Source organism: Schistocerca piceifrons, chromosome 6 (genome assembly GCF_021461385.2).
Source record: "Schistocerca piceifrons isolate TAMUIC-IGC-003096 chromosome 6, iqSchPice1.1, whole genome shotgun sequence".
NCBI classification, from domain to species: Eukaryota; Metazoa; Arthropoda; class Insecta; order Orthoptera; family Acrididae; genus Schistocerca; species Schistocerca piceifrons.
The window spans coordinates 589,347,576-589,364,116 of NC_060143.1; the positions used below are offsets into that span (position 1 = coordinate 589,347,576).

At 42.0% G+C, this 16,541-nt stretch overlaps 1 protein-coding gene across 1 annotated transcript in view; it reads right to left on the reverse strand.

Moving 5' to 3' along the window:
* Positions 1–16,541, reverse strand: part of LOC124802941 (testis-expressed protein 10 homolog) — a 150,986-nt gene that overhangs the window by 21,126 nt on the left and 113,319 nt on the right. The window contains exons 7-8 of the mRNA XM_047264028.1: positions 6,228–6,495; positions 3,069–3,264 (exon numbers count right to left, since the gene is read on the reverse strand). Coding sequence (XP_047119984.1) covers positions 3,069–3,264; positions 6,228–6,495 — 464 coding nt within the window. The remainder of the gene's footprint in view (positions 1–3,068; positions 3,265–6,227; positions 6,496–16,541) is intronic.

A 16,541-nucleotide genomic window follows, 5' to 3' on the forward strand; every position in this document is an offset into this window, starting at 1 on the left:
ATCAAGGAATTATCAATTTGGTAATGGAAGAAAGTGTAAGGGGTAAAACTTGTAAAGAAAGACCAAGGCTAAAATGAAGTAAGCAGGTTCAAACGGATGGAGGTTGTGGTGGTTATGCAGCTATGAAGATGCTTGCACAGGAGAGACTAGCGTGGAGATCTGCATTAAACCAGTCTTTGAACTAAAATCAACAACAGCAACGACCACCACACAGTAACATGCTCCTGTTCAGTACCTGTGACTTCCAAACTATGTTCTGTTATGTATAACATATCTGTAGAAACAATATGAATTGGGGTAGATTACTTTTCACCATATAGTGGAGATGTTGAGCAGCAGACAGGTACATTTAAAAGCGTATATATATATCACACACAGGGTGTCCCAGCTATCTTGTCCACCCAAAATATCTCTGGAACAATAACAGCTATTGGAAAACGATTTTCACCGGTATCAATGTAGGGCTGGGGCCCATGAATGTACATATTTGGAAACATTCTAAAACGAAAGCATATGTGTTATTTAACACAAACTTATGTTTTTTTAAATGGACCTCCTATATTTTGTCTTCAGCAATCCATAGTATGACAAAGCACATACACAATGGCGTCGATTGCATCGCAATATTCCTATTACATCCCGAGATATTGAGACGCGAAGTTGACGCTTGAAACTCCCGACATGCGCTGCTAGCGCACGTCCTGAGGCTCAGGCATGAACCCCATGCTGCCCGTAATCGTGATGTGATTGACAAGTAAGTGTCCCTCTTGATAAGTATGGAGGTGTGATTACAGATGACAAGTAAGTGTCCCTCTTGATAAGTATGGAGGTGTGATTACAGATGTCAATCACATTGCGATTACGGGTAGCATGGGGTTCACGCCTGAGCCTCAGGATGTGCGCTAGCAGCGTATGTCGGGAGTTTCAAGAGTCAACTTCGCGTCTCAATATCTCAGGATGTAATGGGAATATTGCGATGCAATCAACGCCATTGTGTATGTGCTTTGTCATACTATGGATTGCTCAAGAAAAAATATAGGAGGTCGATTTAAAAAAACATAAGTTTGTGTTAAAAAACACATATGCTTTCGTTTTAGAATGTTTCCAAATATGTACATTCATGGGCTGCAGCCCTACATTGATACCGGTGAAAATCGTTTTCCAATAGCTGTTATTGTTCCAGAGATATTTTGGGTCGACAAGATAGCTGGGACACCCTGTATAAAAAATAGAGGGAAACATTCCATGTGGAAAAAATATATCTAAAAACAACGATGATGTGACTTACCAAAAGAAAGCGCTGGCAGGTCGATAGACACACAAACAAACACAAATATACACACAAAATTCAAGCTTTCGCAACCAACGGTTGCTTCGTCAGGAAAGAGGGAAGGAGAGGGAAAGACGAAAGGATGTGGGTTTTAAGGGAGAGGGTAAGGAGTCATTCCAATCCCGGGAGCGGAAAGACTTACCTTAGGGGGAAAAAAGGACGGGTATACACTCTCGCACACACACACACACACACACACACACACACACACACACACACACACACACACACATATCCATCCACACATATACAGACACAAGCAGACGTTTCATTTCATGGGACACCGAGAGGCAGAGAATGCAATTCAATTGCACTGGTCTCGGATGGTACTGAGACACATAGGGTGTGCTTCTTCGTAGCTAGCCAGTGGATATGTGATGTATGGAGACAATGCACAGGTGACCTGTTTCTGGACAGTGTGGTGGGTAATCTCCATCTGCGAAGGCCACAGTGAGACTCTCCAAATATTTGGAGGAGGAATGCTTGTCACTGCAGATGCAACAACTGTGCTAGGCTGTATGAAAAGGCCATCCTCGGGTGGAATGGGTGCCAGATGTCAAAATGGAGGTATTGTTGGTGGTTGATGGGTTTCATGTGGACAGAGATGCTGATGGAGCTATCAGTAAGGTGGTGGGCAACATTGAGGAATTTGTCTGGTTGGGCTGACGTGGACCAGGTCAAGTAAATGGAGGAGAAAGCACTGAAGTTCTGAAGGAATATGGACAGGGTGTCTTCCACATTATTTCAGATAATGAGGATGTCATTAATGACCTGAAAAGCAGCTTCAATATTTTTAACTTCCTAAATCAGGATGATAAGATTATTTTTTAATAAGCTTCTTATGTTCTTATGGAAAACACCAAGTTTATCATGACTGTTACCCTTTGTGCTGTCCAAACTGTCATTTTTTGTTTCTCCAAAAACTGTTGCAGTTGTATCCGGTTTTATCTCACATCTCTGACTTTCTGAGAAAATTTATCCTAAAAGAGACATAGCAAAAATACTGAAAGTCACACAGATTTGGTGCTCTTGTTATACTCAACACTTCTGGACATTAACTGTGCAAGTACCCTCTAACAAGGAACATTGAGATATAGACCGTGCCATCTGTGCTGCGACTATGTGAAGGGTGATCACCAGTCACACTGACTTTCTCGAATGACTTTTGAAGCTATGCATTTATATGTTCGACTGAATGTATCTTCCTGGGCCAGTAGTATCACTGGAAGAGTGACAGTCTCCACATTAGTACGAGCAGCATTCCGAGTGATGTGCTTGATGTTGTCCTCAAGTGCACAAATTGTTTCTGGCAGTCCTCATAATTACTAATAAGCACTATATGGTATGCTATACCACGATCTTTCCCCAGAGGGCCAAATTCTGGCATCTACCCAGATTGGTTCTTTTAAGCTTCACCCCCCCCTCCCCACCCCAACCCCAAAGTCTTGATAATCATCCTTTATAGCCACCAGTACAATTACTCTCAGCTGTAAATCCATAAACTTTTCCTCAATTCAACAAGCTGAGGTAAACTAACTCTACAGACAAACTACGTGAGATATGTTGAAGATGTGCCAATGTAAAACAATTTGGTTTCAACAGTTTCCAGAGATTTAGCATAAAAATGTTCTACTTGTTTCTTAGACTTTTTGTCACTGAAAGTAACACTACAGACAAAACACTATTTCACAGAAAGCATCAACAAGAAGGAATTTCTAAGTGAAAATTAGAATGTTACCTTTGCCAGTAGGAGATTTCAGACCTGGACAGTAACTCACATAGGACATGTATGAGTTTTGCTCTCCCTCCGATGACAGCAACAACTACATTCAGGAGCTCTGGCACCCCACTCCACGTCTTCGCTTCTCCCAAGAGCAACTCCCGGACCACAGGCAGCAGCTCGGCATCGTCAACGGTGCGAGACTCCAGGCACTCTGCAAGACAGTCGACCCTCAATCTGTCATACTGCAACACACTTATGATGCATTTATTTACTGTGAGATCAAGCGGTAGATGAAATAGAAGTAAGCATTGAGCACAAAATGTGAATCACTTCTTCGTGACATGTGTCAAAATGTGACACCAAATTCCCAATCCCAGCTCCTTATCCTTTACAGCTTTGTGCCCTTCCATTAAATCGACCTGCTTTACAAACACATTCAAACATTTCATTGCTTCTTTCCAGCCTGAACCAACTGTCGGCACACGCTTTTAACCTGTCACAAATGTACAATACATACAATAGACCGTTAATCTAAAATAACTTCAATTTTTAACTTAAATCTTCATTACAGAGATATATTCAGTAACTTATTCAGCAAAATATCATGGGGCTAGAAATGTAACTGCATTATACTGGCATGAAATTATAAAAATAATGAAAGGAAAGGAAATACTGTCAGTGGGAAGTATCCAGATAACTCGAACGGTGTAACACTGTGCCAAGATGTGCTGGCCATGCACCAAGGCATGTTTAGCAACAGGGTGATCCTCATTACCAACAAACACTGTCTGCCTATGTCCATTCATGCGAATGGACAGTTTGTTGCTGGTCATTCCCACATAGAAGGGCTCACAGTGTAGGCATGTCAGATGGTAAATCACGTGGGTGCATTCACACGTGGCTCTGCCTTTGATCATGTGGGGTTACAGGACTGGAGTACGTGCTGGTGGGAGGGTGCATGAGGCAGGTTTTACACCGGGGGCGGTTACAAGGGTAGGAGCCAGAGGGTAGGGAAGGTGGTTTGGGGATTTCATAGGGATGAACCAAGAGGTTACGAAGGTTAGGTGGATGGCACAAAGACACTCTTGGTGGAGTAGGGAGGATTTCATGAAGGATGGCTCTCATTTCAGGACAGGATTTGAGGAAGTTGTATCCCTGCTGGAGAGCCACATGTTACATTTTATAATAATTCTAGTCTCAAAATACCTGCATTAGATCTGGCTTGACAACACAGCATATCTCACTGTGGATTAATGTGACTGAAGCACCATAATATTTGCTCTAACCCCGCCCCCCATCCCATTTCCATATCCATCACTACATGCCTCATTACAAATTCTATTTCTATCATTAGGCAGGGGCTTTTAGAGAAAAGACTTACCATTTTCTTGCTGAACTGAACTCAATCGCAGCTTCTACACTTATTTTTCAATCACCTCATGTTTGTAGTGACACTCAAATATACATTTTAGAGGAGAAAGTTAACGACATAAACAAACAACTGAGATATAGCCTACTACAGATATACTAAAACAAAAATATTAGAAAATCAGCTACCAATCACCAAACCAAGCTATTATTCAGATAACTAACTTTTCTATATTGCAAAGACCGGTTTTTAAACTGAAACAAGAACAAATTTAATGGTGCCACAGCACTAAAAATTTACATCTTGTGGCCCACAGTCCAACCCATGTCTATACATGTTCTAAAGCTATTCAATTATCAACTGTATCAGTCAATGTCTTTTTGACTGATTCATCCCTCTATGAAGCATGTGGAACAGAAGAATATTCGTTTCGATCTGAAATAATTACTACAACTAGCTGTGTTAAACATTTATGTAATGCTTATTTAAAGTATGTAACTAGGTAATCCTATATCATTTGGTGCTGTATACGCATTAAAACACTTGTGTATAAAATATATACATATACGAGGGCTATCCACAAAGTACATTACGTTTTGGAATTAAAAATAAATAAAGTATTGGAAATTATTTTTATTATATACAGATGAAAGCCACACTTAAATACTACTTTTCTACATAGTTGCCATTTAAATTAAGGCACTTATCATAGCGATGGACGAGCTCGGAAATTCCTTCGTCGTAAAATTCGGCCGCCTGTGCCTTCAACCATGTGATTACCTCTTCTTGAAGCTGTGCGTCGTCATCAAAATGCTGCATAGCCAACCACTTCTTCATTGCTGGGAATAAGTGGAAGTCACTCGGTGCCAGGTCGGGACTGTACGGCGGATGAGGAAACAACTCCCACTTAAAAGATTCGAGAACTTCACGAGTGGCATTTGCCATGTGGGCCCGGGTGGTGTCGTGAATCAGCAAGATCTTTGAGCCCAACTTTCCCCTGCGCTTGTTTTGTATTGCTCTTCTGAGGTTGTGCAGAGTTTGGCAATACCTTTGAGAGTTTATTGTAGTGCCTCTTTCCAGGAAATCCACAAAAATCACACCTTTTCTGTCCCAAAAGAGGTAACCACACGGTTGAAGGCGCAGCGGCCGAATTTTACGACGAAGGACTTTCCAAGCTCGTCCATCGCTACGATAAGTGCCTTAATTTAAATGGCAACTATGTAGAAAAGTAGAATTTAAGTGTGGCTTTCATCTGTATATAATAAAAAAAATTTCCAATACTTTATTTATTTTTAATTCCAAAACATAATGTACTTTGTGGATAGCCCTCGTACATATGTACTGAGAAAAATCTATCCAACAACCTCAGTGTTGTTACATTTGCCTGTGCCATATGCTGAAGTTGCCTTTCCTCATTTTTATTTTACGCAAAACGTGAGCCATACAAATGCTAAGTTTTAGATTAGCAAAGAAGCATATGGATGTGACTGGTCCACATACCTCACATCGTTTGATACAGGCGACACTAATAGCTTGATAATGGCCCCAATCATGATCAAGAATACTGACTTTCGTCATACATACATCAAAATTTTACTTTCCTTGAACGGAAAACACAAATTAAAAATAACTGTTCTCACAGTCTCTTTACCAGAATTTGTTATTTTATTTGTCTTTCAACTGAGCCTTCTTTGGAAAATTTCTTACTTATAACAACAGATTCCCTTGAAAACAGTTTTACGCATTCTTTATTTTTGCAAAAATTATTGGCAAACATAATTTACAACTTGATGACAAGAACTCACTTCTTACATACTGCAACACCATCTCAGAGACTTGGCTGTCTACCGGCTGCAGCAGACAGCACGCCAAATAGCAGAGGGCCAGATTCTGCTGCACACAGTCAGCATCAAGAGCTGCAGGCACTCCAGATTTTGTTAGCAGCTGCATATTTCTGCGGTGCTCCCGCTGCTCTCTCTTGTCACTTGACGGCAACTTGTTGATCGAGTAAGGGAAGCCAGACATCAAATGCTGTCTGAAGTCAGAAGAACTTTGTTGCCTAAACAACAGTGTCTGGAAGAAGAGAGGAAAACTGAAAGTAAATGTGAAGCTCAGTTAATAACAAAAGAGTTCCGTAGATCTAGTCTGCAGAGCAACTAATTAAATGATAGTACACTAACATAAAACATCCAAGAGTGGAAAGAAAATTCTGACTTAAAGACACTGTTTTTGGTGAGATCAACACAAGAGTGGAAACAAATTGAATTGTGAGGTGGCCTCAATTATATACAAGCTGTCATTTGTGCACTAATTCCATAAATTATAATTCTTTGTGAACTCACAAAATGTTGTACATCACAATACAAACCAAACCAAAAGGAAATTGGATAAATAACTAGAAGAATGAAAAAACTGCAAATAATTCCCATATTAATCATTTCAGTCACTATTTTTTTCAGCCGTGGAAATAAAATTGCATCTTCCTTTATCAAATAATTTACCTAAACATTCTGACTGAAAAAGAAACTAATATCTCTCCAACAAATTTTGAAAAATATTTCATGAATTGATATATCACAGAACTATATACCTGTGAATCATGTGCAATTAAAAAGCGATACCACTCAATAAAACTGGAGTTTCCCCATGTTGATACGGAAATGGTCTCAGACGTGATGCGCATACAGCCTACCCCTCCCATCATATGACATTGCATTGTTTGCTAACTGTTATTGCTGTTTTATTGATCTACATCTACATCTACACCCATACTCCGCAAGCCACCTGATGGTGTGTGGCGGAGGGTACCCTGAGTACCTCTATCGGTTCTCCCTTCTATTCCAGTCTCGTATTGTTCGTGGAAAGAAGGATTGTCGGTATGCTTCTGTATGGGCTCTAATCTCTCTGATTTTATCCTCATGGTCTCTTCGCGAGATATACGTAGGAGGGAGCAATATACTGCTTGACTCTTCGGTGAAGGTATGTTCTCGAAACTTTAACAAAAGCCCGTACCGAGCTACTGAGCGTCTCTCCTGCAGAGTCTTCCACTGGAGTTTATCTATCATCTCCGTAACGCTTTCGCGATTACTAAATGATCCTGTAACGAAGCGCGCTGCTCTCCGTTGGATCTTCTCTATCTCTTCTATCAACCCTCTCTGGTACGGATCCCACACTACTGAGCAGTATTCAAGCAGTGGGCGAACAAGCGTACTGTAACCTACTTCCTTTGTTTTCGGATGTGTTGTCTAATAGTAGTGTATTTAAATTAGTTTAATAATTTCTATAATAGTGGTTTGGAGTCTGAAGGATGTTGGGAAAGATTGTGTCGATAATGGTAAGACCACGAGCACGAAGGATGCTGGCATATAAGGAGGTGGTGTCAAATAGTAACGAGTACGGATCCAGGAGGTAAAGGTGTGAGCATGGTGGAGAGTTGATGAAGGAAATGGTTGGTGTCTTTGACATGGGAGGCTAGATTACGGACAATTGGTTGGATGTGTTGCTCAATGGGGGGCGCAATTCTTTCAGTGGGGGCACAATGCCAGCGACAATATGGCATCCAGGATTCTTGGGTTTGTGGATTTTGAGGGGCACGTAGGAGGTGGGTGTGCAGGGTGTCGAGGGAAGGGCCTAGGGCTTTAAGAAGGGATTGGAGTTGGTTTTGAACTTGTGGGATGAGATCACTCTGGCATTGTTTACGGGTGGAGGAGTCAGATAACTGGTAGAAGCCTTCTGCCATGCAGTCACTGTGATTCATAACAGTGGCGGAGGCTTTGTCAGCATGTAGGATGATTAGGTCAGGATCTGTTTTGAGGTTGTGAATGGCTGTTCTTTCTTTTACTGAAAGGCTGTTGTTCTGAGGAAGGAATGTGGGGAAGGATGGTGAGGCTAAGTTGAAGGTAAGGAATTCCTGAAAGTTGACCAGCGAATGGTTAGGTGGGAGAGAGGGAGGATCATAGTTGGATAGTGGTATGAACTGGAAGAGGCAAGGTTGAATGTTGGAATTAGGGTAGTTTTGGTAGGAGGGATTTGCAACAATGAATTGCTTCCATTGCAAGGATCAGGAGAATGAAAGTAGGTTTTTGACAAGTCCAGCATGGTTAAATTCGGGTTTAGAGCTAAAGGTGAGTCCCTTGGATAGCACTCAAACTTCTATGGAGCTGAGGGTATTGGTTGGAAGCTTAATAACAGTAACACGGGAATTTGTTGGCTCTGGATTTGGTGGAGAGTTGGTAAGGAGTTTTGGGGGATGAGGCAAGTTGGAAAGGTCAGAAGTGGACAAGGAGGAACACTGTGGGTATGAAAGGGGTTGAATAGTGGTGCCCTGAGACAGGAGTAGGATGTCAGCAGGTTGGATAAGTTATGGAGGTGATGTCTGGAATACTACTACAGATGCTCAAGAGCAAGGGGATACCCACTGGATCTAGTCTGCAACCCGATCTCCCTTGCCAATTCCCCTCACAGTTGCAATCCTCCCACCACTCCCAAGAACCAGCCACAATGGAGTGTCCCCTTCATCGCCCAAAACCACCCCAGACTGGAACAACTGAACAACATCTTTTGCCAGAGCTTTGATTACCTATTTGTATGTCGTCTCATTGTCATTGTCACTGTAGGCCTGTACCATTGGAAACAAGGATAGGATGTTGTCTGGTGGCCGGTATCCTCTTCTGTAACACAAACTGCACACATATATTAAGAAGGTTCTTTATTAACCAGAACAGGAAGCTACTCATCTCAGCTGTTAGCATGAGTGACATAAAAGTAGGTATTTCAGGTGTTGCGAAATCACTTAAGAAAGGCAAGTCTTCTGGTCCAGATGGTATACCAAAATGACTTATTGATACATAACCAACACGGATTCAGAAAATACCGTTCTTATGCAACACAGCTAGCTCTTCATTCCCATGAAGTAATGAGTGCTGTCGACAAGGGACCTTAGATCGATTCCATATTCCTAGATTTCCAGAAGGCTTTTAATACCGTTCCCTCACAACTGACCATTAATCAAATTGTGGTGGTGGTGGTTAGTGTGTAACGTCCCGTCGACAACGAGGTCATTAGAGACGGGGCGCAAGCTCGGGTTAGGGAAGGAAATCGGCCGTGCCCTTTCAAAGGAACCATCCCGGCATTTGCCTGAAACGATTTAGGGAAATCACAGAAAACCTAAATCAGGATGGCCGGAGATGGGATTGAACCGTCGTCCTCCCGAATGCGAGTCCAGTGTGCTAACCACTGCGCCACCTCGCTCGGTAATCAAATTGTGTGCATATGGAGTATCGTCTCAGTTGTGTGATTGGATTTGTGATTTGCTCTCAAGAGAGGTCACAGTTTGTAGTGATAGACGGTAAATCATCGAGTAGAATAGAAGTGATACCTGGCATTTCACAAGGTAGTGTCATAGGCCCTCTCCTGTTCCTGATTCACATAAATGATCTAGGTGATAATCTGAGCAGCCCCCTTGGATTGTTTGCAGACGACGCTGTAATTTACCGTCTAGTAAAATCATCACACAATCAATTCCAATTACAAAATGATCTAGAGAGAATTTCTGAATGGTGCGAAAAGTGGCAATTGGCACTAAGTAAAGAAAAGTGTGAGGTCATCCACATAGCTACTAAAAGAAATCCGATAATTTTGGGTACACAATAAATCACACAAATCTAAGGGCTGTCAATTTGACTAAATACCTTGGAATTACAATTACGAGCAACTTAAATTGGAAAGACCACATAGATAATATTGTGAGTAAGGCAAAACAAAGACTGCGATTTGTTGGCAGAACACTTAGAAGATGCGACAAACCCACTAAAGAGACAGCCTACACTACACTTGTCTGTCCTCTGCTGGAATATTGCTGTGTGGTGTGGGATCCTTACCAGGTAGGATTGACGGAGGACATCGAAAAAGTGTAAAGAAGGGCAACTCGTTTCGTGTTATCGCAAAACAGGGGTGAGAGTGTCACTGCTATGATACGTGAGTTGGGGTGGCAGTCACTGAAACATAGGGTGTTTTGTTTGCGGCAAGGTCTATTTACAAAATTTCAATCACCAACTTTCTCTTCCAAAATGTAGGGAGAAATAATCATCATAATTAGATAAGAGAAATCAGAGCTTGAACGGAGAGATTTAGGTGTTCCCTTTTCCCATGTGCCATTCGGGAGTGGAATGGTTGAGAAGTAGTATGAAAATGGTTCGATGAACCCTCTGCCAGGCACATAAGTGTGAATTGCAAAGTAATGATGTAGATGTAGATCTTAGGCTAGCTCATGTGGTACAAGCTCTTCTGTAATAGTCCATGTTGGCCTCACTGCTGGTGTCGTGCACTGCACACTATTCTGTATTCTGGTTGCTATGTGCTGGCTGACTGAACTAGAGGCAGAGCTAACTGGGACTGCGACTCCCACTGGGCTGCAAGTGATGACTCTACCCACTGACTCAATGGATGCCTGACTGGGCCCTCCAGTCCGTGGTGGCAATCTAAATACTGGCAGTCATGGCAGTTGGGGGGAGGGAGGGGTGGGTTGGTGGCACGTTTCTTGCAAGTTTATCTTTGGCCTCCCTCCTGATAGGTGCGTTGCTTGCGCCTACTATCAATCTTCTCGCAACCTCTTTGACGGCTGATGTGCTGGCAGCAGCTTAAGCTAGAACACGTGTTATCGTGCCCTGCAATGAGTGACATCCAATCTGAGATACTTCCCATCCCTTCCAAAGCCGTGTTCCATCGCCCATCCAACCTTCACAATACCCTAGTCCATCTCTTTGCCACTGCCACTCCCAATCCCCATATCAATACCCTCTCACACGAATCATATCCCTGTGGAAGACCCAGGTGAAAGCAACTGTGTCATTTACCAGCCACTGCCCAGTGCGAAGTAGTTCTTGCGCTAGCTGCTGGAGTGTACTTCATCACACTGCGAATTCTATAATGATGCTTGATGACCCATCTGCAATGTGCTCGGTGTCAGAAGTCGTGTGGTAGGTTGATCTACTCTCTACCCTTCAGTGTTCAACAGGAATGTGGACCCCGAGAGGCGCTGTTGTTGGCTTCTGCATTGGAGTCTGGCATTGGCGGCACATTCTCCATCAGAAGATGGTAGGCAGTGAGCAGCATGAAATTCGTCAGGTGAAGGCCATCATCTTGAGTAAATTTTGGTTACTTCATAGACTGTACTGGAGCATCTAACACATAGATTCATTGCAGTATTGGAATCACTGAATTGAGTGCTATTACTGTGAATGCCATTAATTGCAATGATCAGCTCATGATGAGAGCTGGAATATTTAAAGGGAGCCATCGTGAGGCTGTTATGCAAAGCTTGGTTCGTTATGATGAAATGGGTCCTCCTCACTCTGCTATATTCACTTAACAGGCTGTTAACCACTGTGTTGGCCCCTCGCTATGTGTTCTTATGAAAGAGGTACAGTTTCTTGCAACAGGCATTATGAGTTAACAAATACGCTTGTCTCACTTCCTTTGGTTTTGTGTTGCAATCTCTTTTCTGCTGAAAGCGTATCCTTGCTCGGCAAACAGTGCCGACGACCTGACTTACTTGCAACATATTGACTTGCTTCCTGCTTCTGTTTCTCATGACTTGAATTTGCCTGTGGCAGTGTGAGTGAGTTTTAATAAAAAAAATTCTGATTTCTGCTTTTATATATATAACTGCTTTTATATATATAACTGCTTTTATCCCGATTTTATCATTTGATTTATTTATTTTTTAACATGTTCATGCAATCATTCAAGTTGCGAGTTTGCGTTATGTCTGTGTATGTGAAAGTTCTGAACAATGAAAATTATCAAATAGTTGCTGTCTTAAGATATACGTACACACAAACATATCTATGCGTCTTTAAATATAGAGCATATAAAAATGGATTTGAATGTTGAATGTCCTAAAAATGATGTGTAGATATGAAATAGAAGATGAATCAGAGGTATAAATATGAATATAAATTTACAGATGAAAACTTGTATCCAAGCTTGAAGCAAATAACTGTAGATTTCTATTCCTTTGCCTCACGCAATCATATAGGTTTTACATAACCAATAGGCTTATATATGTAAATTACAAGACAACCGACTGTGTACGGACAGCTTTCTTTTTGTATTCGTTTTTAAGTGTCACTTTTAGGATGGATTAACCCCTTACTATCGCTGTAATACTACCCCGACAGAAATGAATGTAAACAAGTTACTCCAGCACAGTAAATCACACAAGTTTAGTACGGATTTTATACTTTTTGGTTTCATGTGAAATTGAAGTTGAACAACCAATCTGACGCAAGTTAGAAAGAAATAGACAACACAGTGAAATATGGAACACCAATTCCTGGAGCTCCAGTCAAAGTGTGGAACTTGTCTGCCTGAATTTGATTTTAACAATCATTTCACATGGTCAAAGCAGTTTTCTGACCCTGAAAGGTGTTATGTAATAAAAACAAGAGCAGGAAATGAATACAATCCTGATATCAGTAAAAGCTATAGAGAAGCCAGAAGTTTAAATAAAGATTGGTTTCAAAAGTGGGACAAAAGTTAAAAGATCATGGTTGCTTTATACTTCCTGGCAGATTAAAACTGTGTGCCGGACCAAGACTCAACCTCGGGACCTTTGCCTTTCGCGAGCACGTGCTCTACCAACAGAGATACCCAAGCATGACTCACAACCCATCCTCACGATTTTATTTCCGCCAGTACCTCGTCTCCTACCTTTCAAACTTCAAAGAAGTTCTCCTGTGAAACTTGGAGGACTAGCACTACTGGAAGAAAGAATATTGCGGAGACATGTCTTAGCCATGCTATCAGCCAAGCAACACCACATGAAATAACCATAGAAATCAATGTGGAATGTACGAGGAACATATTCAGTAGAATAGTGAAGCAAAATTCGGTGTCAGTGGGCTGTGGCAACCGTCGACCGACACAAGTGCCTTTGCTAATAGCACAACTCCTGCAGCCCCCTCCTGGGCTCATGACCATATCGGTTGGACCCCAGATGGCCCAGTCAGATGAGTGCCAATTCAGTTGGTAAGAGCTGATGGTAGGGGTCGAGTTTGGCACAGCCCTCCACCCCCTTTCCCGTCCACACTCTTGAATTCTTGGGCCCACGTTGTCAACAAGGTACTGTGCAAGCTGGTGGTGGCTCCACAATGGTGTGGACTCGACTGGATCTTTTAGTCCAACTGAATCAATCATTGACTAGAGATGGTTATGTTCAGTTACTTGGAGGCCATGTGCAGCCATTCATAGGCTTTCTGTTCCCAGACAATGATGGAATTTTTGTGTATGGCAATGTGTCAAGTCAATGGGCTTTAGTTGTTCACGATTGGTTTGAAGAACATTGTGGACAATTTGACCGAATGATTTTACCACCCAGGATGCCCATCGAACATTTATGGGACATAGAGAGGTCTGTTTGTGCACAAACTCCTGCGAACTGGCAACACTTTTGCAACTGTGGATGGCTTTAGAGGCTGCACAGCTCAATATTTCTCTAGATGATTTCCAATGCCTTGTTGAGTCCATGCTACATTGAGTTGCTGCACTACATTGGGCAAAAGGAGGGGTCCGACAAGATCTTAACAGGTATCCAGTGACTTTAGTTGCTTCATTGTATAGACGAGTTGTTGGATGCAGACAGACCCAACTAAAAGACTGCCATACATGTTGAGCTTCTGACCAAAATACCTTTTCCTAAAATAGACAATATGCACACATTCAAGCAAGCACAAATTACACATACATGACCACTGTGTACAGCCACTGAGGCTAGAGAATGTGAGTTGTGCTTTTGTTAATATGTGGGTGTTGACTGCTTTAGAAAAAGGCCTTTTGGGCAAAAGCTCAACATGTATGGCAATGTTTTTGTTGTGACTATGACTCAACAGCTCCTCTATATGACGAGTAGCAGTCTTTCCTTTTCATAATATTGTCTTATTCCATCTTGGATTTTCCACAGTTTTATAACAGTAATGTAAATGATATATTTCAAAATAAATATCACCATCTCATAACTTATTTTATTGACTGAAGTAAGCCCAAAGTCCAAACAAACATAAAATACAAAAAAATAGAAAATTATTATTCTCTGTACAAATAATAAAATTAAAATTTCACTTCCTGAGCTCTTTTTGCTCAAAGAATGTTTATGATCTCATCATAGTTTATGGAAGCAGCTTGTTTGTGCTCTTTGGAGATTGTACTGAGATTTGTTAACCTTTGTTGAGCAGCTGTGTTCCTAAAATAATGTTTTATTAGTCTCAGCTTGCTAAAATTCCTCTCTCCAGAGGAAAGAGAAACAGGCATGGCATGGAATATTTTAAGGCTGTAGTAATTTTGGATTACCCCTCGACCAATTTGTTTTTATAAACTGAACTTAATATGGATGATACAATGACGTCTGGCAAGCCACACTCTATTGCCTGTGCACAAAAATAAATTATTCCTTGTTAAGATCTTCGACATAGGTATCTGCCAATTCCACTGTTTTGATCTTTAAATGCTCCACTTCCATTTCTTGAGTTTGGACACCAAACGAAGAACAGAACTTGGTGCAAATTTTCTCTTGTGCCTTAAACCTGGTACTCAACACCATTACCACTCTGTCAGTTATTTCTAATAGAATCCAGAGAATTCCATTGATATCTTGTTCTTTTCTGCTAATACTTGAGCCTCACAAATAGCTTTGGATGTACAATGATTTTTAAAAATATTTCACACCAACCAGAAGCAAGTTAAAGCAATAAAACTGAGTTTTCTCATATTGTTTAAAATAGATCTTGCCTCAGTTTTTGTTCCTGGTGTTGACAACTTATAAGTTTCAATTACTTCCAGAGCCTTTACAGCTTTATCAAAATACTAGTAAATAACCCTGACTGCCTCTACTCTTGCAGACCACCTGCTTGTGTTGTGGGTACATGTTTTTGTAAGAGTTCCCATCTCTCTGTTGAAGCTACAAGAATAGATATAAACAAGAGGTAGTTACAAAAATAGCTATGGATGGCAATGGATCTTCACAAAGCCGTGCACAGGCCCTGGGTTGGCAACACATCAGATTTTTCCAGTATGTGCCGCTATCCCACGGCTTGTTCACGTGCTCGACGAACAAACAACCTTTCTGCTGACGGGGTGATGCTTAGGTAAGCATCGCTTGCCTAGGCAGAGCTCCTACAGCAGCCAATCAGAAAGGTGCAGGAGATCACGTGTGAGTGCCCACCGTGCCGAGCTGCGCGAACGAGGTGTGTGGATCGCCCTCTTTTACTGACAGGCCCCCGACAAGATCACACGCATTGGCCGGTTGCCTCCGTGCACTTTTCGAGCCCCGGCTCAATCTGTTTGCGCCTTGGGGCCACTAAACTCACATAATGTACCCCGGCTAGGTCATCAGTAAATGTTTTTTTCAATAAACGGGAGGCAGTTTGCCGACCGGAGTTGAAAAATTAACACTTGTTCTTTTTTAGACCCCACTTCCACCTCAGCCACATCCTGACATGCACATTTCAGCATTAACGCACGCGATACAGCGACATAGTCGCACATTGACCATCACGCCGCCAGCTGAGCCACAGTCAGCTGGATGCCACTGTATCAGATGCTGCCGGGGCAGCACTTCTCACCGCTGCTGTAGCGTCGCTGCGCAGCCTGCAGTCAACACCCGGCTGCCGCTTCGTCTGCCTTCGCCGCCTCCAGCATAATGAAGTAGTGTAAGTCGCGAGCAATTGCAGTAGCCTGGCCTTGCTATCTTTGTAGCAATTCCTTGAGTTGTTTGTGAAGTCATTTTGTAAACATGCCTGACACCTGTTCAAATAAGCAAGCAGGAGCTGCTGCCGAAATTCCTGGAGTAGACCCTGTCACTATGTTAGAAGAACAGATAAGACGGTTAACTATGCAAAAGATGGAATTGCAAGAGCAGTGCAATGCGCTTGCGGCGGAAAGCAACAAATAAGTTACAATTGAACAAGCAGCTGCAAGTGCTAGTCGCGCCTCTGCAGTTAGCACAGTTCCGCCTATGTCCACTTTTGTTGGCAGCTTCCCTGCCGTAAATTTCATCCCGACTTTTGCGGGTAAAACTAACGGAAATGTAACGACATCTCTGCAGTGTGTCAAAGATGTAGGTA